Genomic DNA, 9,760 nt, shown 5'->3' with positions numbered 1-9,760 from the left:
CCCCCAGTCCCGGTGCCATACGTGAAGCGCAGTGAGTCCCGCTGCCCACTGCCCTCCAGCCATCAGCACTTGACTTGGCGAGGGGCTGTCACACAGGATGCTGTCACAGCAAGGTGGGGAAGGGTGTGCAGCATCCACAGCAGTTTCATGGACTCTCCCTGTCCATGGGAGTCCCAACACAGCTTCAGGCTCAGTTTTACTTAACAGTATTTCTTGTTTAGGCAGTGAAAGTTCCTAAGAGGGCAACATAGGTACAGCAGAAGCTGTGACCTTATCTTTTCTTCATGCCTTCACATCTCCTGTAAAACTGCAACTGGAAGAGAAGAATCCAGCTGACAAGGGAGCTGTCTCTTCCTCTGCCTCTTCCTCTTCCTTCACAGAGCTGGCAAAGATGGATGAGCTGATTCTGCCATGAGAAAGGCAGCTGTCAGAGCTTGTTCTGTGGGAGGCTTCTGGAGGCCTATAACCTACCTAACTCTGAGAGAACTCAAATACACTGTCCTTGTGTCTTGATGTTTTCCATTATCTCCCTCCTTACACACAGTAGAAGACCATACACGTAGTATCCAATAAAACAAGGATATCAAGCGCAGTCTCAGAGTTACGACTGCAATACAAATAACTGACAGAAACTCACAGAAGACAGAAATTGAGACCAATTGTAAATATTTACCAATATTAACTGATAAAATTAAATCTTGTGGAAAAAGGATGATTAAAAGCTTGGGCAGACATGGACAGATGCAACTTCCAAAAATCATGGCTGCAGCTAGAAAGAAATAATTTAATACACCAAAACACCTCTAGGGACAAAGTACAATAAAAGTCAGCAAGCAAGAGTATTTGTTCTGTTTTAGCAATGGAAAACATTTGGAGCCACTTAGTTTAGGGGCAAGTAAGATGTGGGATGGCAGTGACAGAAATATTTCTTCTTGGCTTGGTGTAGTGTCGCTGCACTGTTATTCAGTTTTTAAAACTCCATACAGTGGTGCTGAGAAAAACAAGATAAATTAATGTATTGTTGGATTTTTTACACTTTCCACTTCCTTCAAGCACTATGCCCTCAGCATTGAAATTCAAGTGGGACCAGAGAGTAGTCTGGAGAAAACTGGAGAGGTCTGCTGCACTAGAGCAGGGTAGAAGTGAGAACTAAACTATTGCTTTAGAAGCACTTAGTACACTTTGAGTGGATGGCTGCAGATAAATGGCTATAGTAGTACCATTCACGTATTTATTTTTTATTTGAAATGCATTCAGCAAATGCCAAGTTGTTCAAGTTCACTTGAACAGTCCTAGTATGGAAGTCCTGTCATGCAACACGGGCTGAGGTTTCAGAGCTGGAACTTGAACCATCCAGTGTTTGGAGCACCTGTAACTCTTGTCTTCTCTCTCATCATGCTCAGAACTATCCAAGCATATGTGTTCTCTACACTCACAATTACGTCCTAGCACAAACTGAGCAGCTGTTTGTCAAAGTGAGAAACAATCCATGGTATATGAGGGTTCTGAAAAGCAAGGATTTATGTTCCACGGTGATCAAAAGGCAGGTGTAAAACAATCCCACAGAATCTATGCAAACACACTATGTACAAGTTACTTACAGGTGCTCAAAGAAGCATAAGAAGCCATGGAAGGAAAAAAATACAGAAATATACTGGTAACATTGCAGTAGTGGTGCAATGATTTCAGAAGTCATTGAGATATTATATAAGGTACATTTTGGAGAAAGGAAAACACACAGTAATGAAGTGAAAGAACCTTAAACTGGTGCATGAATTTTGGACTTCTAAAGCCTTCAAGATTATCTGTTATCTTGAGAGCTCAAGTCTTCCTCAATGAAAAGGAGGAGGACCCAGATGATTGCATGAGGGACTCAGTGCGGTAAGGGGAAATTCTAGGCACCAGAGGACTCCGAGAAAGTCCCCGACCTTCCTGGGATTCCATCAGTGAGCGGGGGCCGCACTGGCCCCGCGAACAATACCCCGGCTCGGGGTCACCGCCGCTGTCGCTGCAGCTCGAGCTGGGGAAGGAGGGAGCCCGGCGGGCCCAGGGGGAACTTCAGGTGGCCGTGGCAAAGTAAGCAAGGTGTCAGCAAGGCTTTAGGAAGCCTGAGAGACACCAGGGGAAGGGCGGGATGACCGGGTCCGCCCGTCACCGCCCCCCCTCCGCGGGGAGCAGAGGCGGCGCCGCGGGCCCTTCCCGCACATTCGGGCAGGAGCGATGGTGAGGCCGCGGTCCGGTCCGTCACCGCCCCGGCTGCGATGCTCCGGGGCGGGATCGGCGCTTCGCCACTCCCCGCAACCTCCTGGGTGGCCCCGCGGTAAGACACCGGGTGCCGCCCCGGGGATCCTGGGCCGCTTCGTCAAGCCCCCGTCGTCCCCACCCGGACTCCCCCGGCCCTGGCCGCTGCCCCCACCCCTGCGGCCTCCGCCTTCTCCTCCCCTTCCCCTCCCGGTCCCTCCTCCCCGCCGGCGCCGGTCGTGCCCGCCTCGACTGAGGGGCGGCTGCCGCTGCTGCTGCCGCTGCTAGCCGTGGCTCCGTGAAAATGTCCGAGCGCGGCGGCTTCTACCGGCAGGAGCTGAACAAGACGGTGTGGGAGGTGCCCCAGCGCTACCAGAACCTCACCCCCGTCGGCTCCGGCGCCTACGGTTCCGTCTGGTAGGTGCGGGGCGGCGGCAGAGGGGCCGGGAGCCGGCAGGTGCAGCCGGCGAGGACGGACAATGCGGGGCAGGCGAGAGTCCCCGCGCCGCGCCGGGGGTCGTGTGCGGGGAGCGGGGAGCGGCGGGCCGGCGGCGGCCGCGGGGCGGGGGCGTGTCCGCCGGGCACCGGTGTGAGCGGCGCCGGAGCTCCCGCCCCGCCGCCCCGGCCGGCGGCCCCGCGGGGCCGGGCATGCCGCGCCGTCACCCGGGCAACCGCGCCCGCCGCCGCCCCGGGGCCGCCCCACCGGGCTCCGGGCTACCGGGCCGCTCCCCGGGGCCGCCCCCCGAGCCGGCAGCGCCGAGTGACCGCCCGCCGAGGGGCCGCTGCCGGCTGGTGCTGCTCCCGCCGCGGGGAGAATTGCCCCGAAGGCGAGAATCCTGCGCAGTCATGGCGCTTCCGAGCGGGGGGCGCGGGCAGGCGGCGGCGCCGGGGAAGCGCTGTCCGAGCCGGGTCCGCCGCTGGCCGGGAGGGCTCCCCGGCGGCCGCGGCCCTTCCAGCCGGGGCTATAGCGGGGCATCCCGCAAGGCCCGGGGGCATCCGCGGCGCGGGGAGAGTTCCGTCCGCCGAGACAATGGGAGCAGGCTGAGGGAGGACACGGGATGCTCAGCCGGTGTTTCGGGGGCATCGCAAATTAGGACAGATTGCCGCCCAAGGGCTTCGGAGGCTTAAGGATTTAGAAGGCTTTGCCACATGTTGTCGTACAACGTTTCTCTTTCTTTGATAATTCCTACGTCAGGCTTACACTCTCGGGAACTCCCAGTGCAGGTTGGGCTGATACTTTAGTATTTGATGCACACTTTACTACGCTTATAAAAGCTTTGAATCAAATTTTGGAAACAATAGTGGCGTTTAAGGGGGGGTTTGAGAAAGAATCGTGTTTCTTTTGTAAGCTGGGTGAGTGGAATTATGTAAAACAATTCATAATGAGCCTTTAAATACAAGTACTACTTTAAATAAAAGTACTTAAAAAATTCTTTAGAACTTTGCTTTTTGCCGTGCTCTAAACGCATGCAGTAGTTTTCACTTTTTCTCCACAGATAACACAGAACATTTATGGAGTTTTGTATTAGTTACTTCATTCTCTAGCTCTGTGAACTGTCCAAGTTTACACATAAACTAGGAATATGCATTTTTAAACCCCTCCAACTATCAGCAGAAACACTTGAGACTGGTGTGAAGTATCCTTGAATTCTTCTTTTTTATTATTATTTCTAATTTATGCTTGCACCGGGGGGGTCTAGGCAAATACCATGTGAGTGTAGATACCTGCCATTGTACTTAGCATGTGATGATCTCCTGGGAATAGTTTCTACAACGACTTAATTTATTTACACTATAAAAATCTTAGTTTGTGAAATAAGAGGAGAAAGTAAACTAAGTGCTGGATGGATATACAGTAGCAGAGTAACTACTTTTATGTTCCAATTGAAACTGCATTTCTTGTTAGTTTCTCTATTTATGCTGACATAGTTTTGAGGGAAAGACCTACTTTACTGAATTTTGTAATGAGATGTCAAGACTTTTGAGAAATTGCAAAGGAAGTGAAAACATGTTGTGGTTCACTTAGAGCACAGCTGGTGCTTTGAGTTTTGAAACTGCACAGCCAAGGAAATCCTAGTAATTTTTATCAATTTTTATCAATTGCAAAGCCTAGGAACTGAGATGTAAAATGGAGACTGGAAGATGCTATAAGAAAGGTTTACTTTAAAATAGACATTTAAAAATAGAATATAGCCATAAAACATTGCTCTATATTAATAGCCTTGTTAACATCAATGAAGTATAAACCCAAACAGAAGCTTGAATGTGAGGAAAAGGCAGGCATCTCTCTGAGAAAAGCCATCTATTTTTAGTGTCCATTGAAATTGATTTTTTTTCTGTCTGTGTGCATGTGCTTTACCCAGGAGACCTACGAGATGCAACCATTCCCTTGAGTAATATGCTATATTGCTTCTGTGAATAGTTGTACTCCTATTCAGTAAAATATCTAAAAACATATTCAAGTCTTACAGAAACTACTGGAATTAAACAAATCCTAAGTGCTTTGATGAATAGAAGCCAAGGTCCTGAACTCCAAATGCTGGCTTTGAAACGAGAACAGAGTTGTAGCAAATTTTTTCTACCTCAGTGAAACTGTTCTCAAGGCCTACCCTTTTCTTTTTTTACAGTAAATTATTGGTCATAGCCTGTAGACTTGGGTAACTGAATTGATAACTGGTAAAAAGAAACATATTGTAAATACTTGCATTTAAGCATCTTTTGCTGGCAGCTCAAAGCCAATAAACAGTTTGTCAGGAGGCTGTGTTTTGGCCCATTTTATTGGCATTTCATATGTCTGGTAGAATTCATGTCTGAGTTAGCTGCAGATGCACCAAATATGCTATGGAGATAGATTTTACTGGTTTAAAACAGATTCACTTTTAGAAAGGTATCTGTACCAAGCACAATCCTTTCCCGCTTTGGGGTTTTGGTTGTTTGGATTTGGTTTTGGTGGGGTTTTGGTTGGTTGGTTGGTTTTGGGGGGTTTTGTTTGTTTGTTTGTTGGGGGGGGGGTGTTTGGGTGGGGTTTTTTTGTTTTGTTGTTGTTGTTGTTGGTTTTTATTTAGATGTGGAATAGGTAGAACCGCCAAATCTTTCCTTATATAAAGAGCTCTGCTGCTTTTCTCACTTTTTAAATGACATAGCACAAAGAACATTTGGTTTTGGAAATCCTCCAAAACTCAGCTGCACTGCCAATCAGAGTTGCACCTTAGCATCTATGTGAATCACATAGAGAATGGTGAGGTCTTTCCCTCAAGCAGTTAATCCTTGCAGTCCTTTTTGTGTTACTCTTGTACTTTAACTCTGTGCAAGGCCTTCTTTTACCTGAACTTTTTCCCATGGCCATTCAAGCTCCTGTATGTTCTGTCATTTGCCACTGGCAGATCTGATTTTTTAAGTTTAGGAAAAAAGTTTAAAGCCGGGGACTGGGGGGGAGGGGTGGGAGTGTGTAGTTTTGTTACAAGTAAAATTATCTTTGGCATTTTCAACTGTACATTTTACTTAATTTTTCTTTATTCTAGGAGCTAGATTTTATTAGCAAGTATCAAATTTACATGCACAACTGTTTTGTTTGGAATAGTTTTCTTTCTGTGCTATAGCTTTACCCAACAAGGTGAGGTGGTTATTATTATTATTATTATTATTATTATTATTATTAATCAATATTTTAACTCTTTCTCAAGCCAAAATCTGGTTTAATTTAAAGTTTTCCTGAAAAAAAATGTGGTTTTGGTGTCCAGTATTTATAGCTGGATTTACCTCTCTCAGAAGTCAGAAAGCTGGTTGACTCTTAAGAGACCAAGCACCAGACCTGCTAACTAAGAGTTTTGCAGCATTTAAATTATATTAAGCCATTTAAATAGGAAGGAAGATATCTTACTTTCACAAGGTAGTCTTAATCTACGACTCTTTCTTTTCAGTTCTAGAGAAAAGCCACTATGCCTCAGGTGAAACTGAATTTAAAATTCTTGTTCTTTATGGTTCTGCTTTTTAAAATAAAAATTCTCTCTGTGTTTGAGTCTGCAAACTGTCACTGTGATATTGCTAATAAATGGGATCTTTAGCCTGGAGCATCTGTGCTTTCCAGCTGAGTTGCCCGGGTAGTTCCACCGTAGTTTGGTACCTGACCACCTTTTCCTCTGTGAGGTGGCATTGCTACCTGCTTGAGAAAGAGCTTCACCTTTTTAAAAGACTTCTTATTATACCACAAATTATGTAACACATACAGATTTCTGGTTTCCTGTTGTTTGGATCTTTTTAAAGGCCGTATGCATCTTTTTATGCCAGCTTTTGTAAACTGTCTTCCAACCTATTTAGTCCTATTTTTGCCTGGGAGGGATTGATGGCATTCTGCAGCATGCTGTCTCTGATCTCTCCAGCAGGTTGTTTCCCATTAGCATATTGCAGGCTCTGTGTTCTGCCTTCTTTGGAAAGAACAGACCTTGCAAGATGAACCAAATTGAGTTCAGAGTTTCTTCACAACTGTTTTCTCAGAGTCTGTTGGCATCAATAGTACTTACATTGTCTCTTTTGATTTCAAGACTGTGCAATGCCAAACACCAATACAGGTGACCTAACACATTTTTAAGAAGAGGCTTGCTGAGTTAGAGTGTAATGGCATGGGCCTCAGTTCAAAAGAAGCAGGAAAGCAAAGACTGCCTTAAGTCATTTACAGCACTTCAGCATCCCTTTATCCTGTTAACTTTAAGCATGTGCTTTAGATTCATTAAGTTTTTGTCCTATCTAGTTTTGGGTAAAAAATAGGGGAAGGTGGAGTGGTGTTTAGGCTACAGTTCTGCTTTGAGGAAGTACAAATGGAAAAATAGAAGCAGAAGGCTCTAATCTTGAAGTTTAACCCCTTCTTTCACCCCATTCTGTGCTCCTGATTAGACCTTACTCGCAAATGCTTTGTATTAGCTTGCAATACTGGAACATAACACTGCTGATACCATCCTTTTCACATTGAGGAGCTCTTAAGAAGATGCTAAGACAACTCAGTAGCATGTGAGGGTTTTTAAAAGCTGACTTTAGCTGACAAAGAGAAAAATTCCTGCATCCAAGATTGTACTTGATGATTTCAGGATGGGGTTGGTGTTTTGTTTTGTTTTTTTTAAGTATCTGTTTAGTTAGCTGTAGTGATACTAAGTGTATGATTTCAACTGTGAGATCAGGTTACTGGAATTATGGTGTGTATCACTGTAGCACTGCTTGCTACTTTAAACAGTAAATGCTGAGATAAACTTTTAGAGTAGTAGTAACACACAACTGCTGTATGTAAATACAGCTGGGAACTGAAGATGGTATAGCTCTTTATAGGCTAAATGCACAATCCCAGGCACGTGTGGATTTTAGTGGACTCCCTGTGAACTTTTTTTTCTGATTAAGTCTTGTTTCCAATATAAATACAGGGGCTGAACGTCATCTTACAAATGGTTATAATTACTGGAAAGTCTTCACTCAACTTCACTCAACTTCACTCAATCGTTAAAATAATGCTGTCCAAGATCTGATAGGAGTTGTCTATTTTTGGTATGTGGCATTCAGAAGGAAGGTATTGAAGCCTTTCTTTAGTTGTGCAGATATTTACAATGGACCCCTCTATGCATATGGAAACATTTGCTTGAAAACTGAGATGAAGGCTGATATGAGAGCCCAGTCAGAGGCAGGACACTCTTAAAAGTCAGTATATGTAATAACAATACTTAGAAACAAGGCCTTGAAGGCAAGGTTGCAACAGAGAGGAGAACTAAATAGAAGGGGTTGCATGGTCAGTGTTACCAGTTAGGAGGAGGAGTTTTGCAGCAGTATTGCCGGAGTGAATGATGAAAATAAGCAAAGTAACAAAAAAAAAAAGTTGCAGAGTGAAAAACACCCTCAGAGGAACATAAAGAAATAGCCATTAGAAATAAAGACACAGTGGGATTTGCAGCTACAAAGCCAAGGAAGGTCAAGAATTTAGGAATTGTTGTGCAAGATACATGAAGGAAGACAGAATGGTGTTTCTGAGCACTGGCTGGGGAGACATCACTAGGGAGTTTGTTGAGAGTGGTTTTGTGGAGTACTAAGGTGGAATACAGATTGTTTGTCTTTCCTTTGTCTGGTTTCATCCTGACCATTTTCCAGGTGGAAGAGTGTAGTTAACTGACTTGGGAAAGGAAAGGGAAGCGGGATGGTAATTAGTGGTGTCAAGGTCCCTATTTTAAATGAGATTGTCTAATAACACTTTTAATGAAGGAGGTGTTTGTGGAGAAGGATGAAAAAGGCTGAGAATTGCTGTGACAGATTTCTATGTTGGGTGCTGTCACTAAGCTTGTGGAGTAGTTTGGGAGCAGATGACATCTGAGTGTGGGTGAGGAGGGTGATAGAGGGGTTTGTAGGAACGGTGAAGAAAAGACAAGGTTAAGAAGTGGGGACTTGTATTGTGCAGGTTTTCTTTTGCAGAGAATTAATGATATCTTTTTCAGAGAAAGGAGAGGCATGGGATGGTAGAGGGATGGAAGGGCGTGTGGTGAACCAGTTGTGGCAGAAAGGCAACAAGGATCATGGAATGGCACCTTTCTGTGTGGCTGTAAGAATACATTAACAGAGGGCATTCTCTGCAGGTCTTCTCCATCCTTCCTTCAATATATATATTTTTATGATACATACCTTCCTGACTGCATGAGACAGCAGTGGCATAGCTGCCTCCTTTCCTGTCCTGCTGTCAGCCATGATTACAGTGGGGGACAAAGTCCCTGTCCCAAAGACCTGAAAGTCTTAGGACCTGGTTGCTTGCTTCAGTACAGCTTCACAAGGAGCTCTTTGCAACTTCAGAACCTATTAGTTGATTCATACCAAAAATAAAGTGTCTTAATTCTGGCCATACAGTCCCATACATACTGTACGTCCCATACAGTCGGGAAGGGAGAGGACATTTCAAACCCCTACATAACCTGGGAATAAATTGCTACCATTTCATATTTTGGCTGTTGTAGAGAGAGGAAACAGCAAATGTGAAGGAGAAGTGGGGGGAGGAACGGGAAAAAGGAGGACAAAATATAAGTGAGATTTTGACTGTATAGATTTGTTTAATGTTTTTGAAAGTGCTGATATTTTTCATGTTAAACTTTATATCCAGATTAACTGCAAGCATTTCTAGCTGAAGCTTCAAAGCCCACAATGTATAACTACCTGTCAGTCTTTCTTTTTTTTTTTTTTTTATTTTTTTTTTTTTTTACCCAAATGCTGAATGGAACACATTTGTCACTAGCAGTGTACTGGCTTAGTGGCAGCAGACTGATATTCTTGTTTACGTACTGACATTGGGCTTAGGCTATGTAGGATACATGATTATTTTAGTATCCATGAGCTAGTTGCACATGCTGAGGAAGCTAACAGCTTATGACCCCAACCTTCTGTACATGTTTCTCACAACCATGATTTTAAAAGCATCATTCCCACTGATGCAAGCTGTGCTGTCTGTAGCTTCACCTAAAAAAAAAAAGTGACTGCTCCTCTATGAAGTTATTTAAATGTTTAA

The 9,760-nt window shown here is 44.6% G+C and overlaps 1 protein-coding gene across 3 annotated transcripts in view; it reads left to right on the top strand.

Moving 5' to 3' along the window:
* The first annotated feature begins 2,189 nt into the window (after nt 1-2,189).
* Nucleotides 2,190-9,760, top strand: part of MAPK11 (mitogen-activated protein kinase 11) — a 31,124-nt gene continuing 23,553 nt past the window's right edge. The window contains exon 1 of one of the 3 annotated variants that reach the window (XM_040061504.2): nt 2,190-2,320. In XM_040061504.2, the coding sequence (XP_039917438.1) occupies nt 2,262-2,320 (59 nt within the window). In that variant the 5' untranslated portion in view covers nt 2,190-2,261. Of the gene's footprint in view, nt 2,321-2,467; nt 2,659-9,760 lie in introns of those variants that run through there. The other 2 variants (XM_040061502.2, XM_040061503.2) reach the window with 2 other exon arrangements.

This window comes from Hirundo rustica, chromosome 4, assembly GCF_015227805.2.
Source record: "Hirundo rustica isolate bHirRus1 chromosome 4, bHirRus1.pri.v3, whole genome shotgun sequence".
NCBI classification, from domain to species: domain Eukaryota; kingdom Metazoa; phylum Chordata; class Aves; order Passeriformes; family Hirundinidae; genus Hirundo; species Hirundo rustica.
This window is presented reverse-complemented; position numbering and strand designations above follow the sequence as displayed.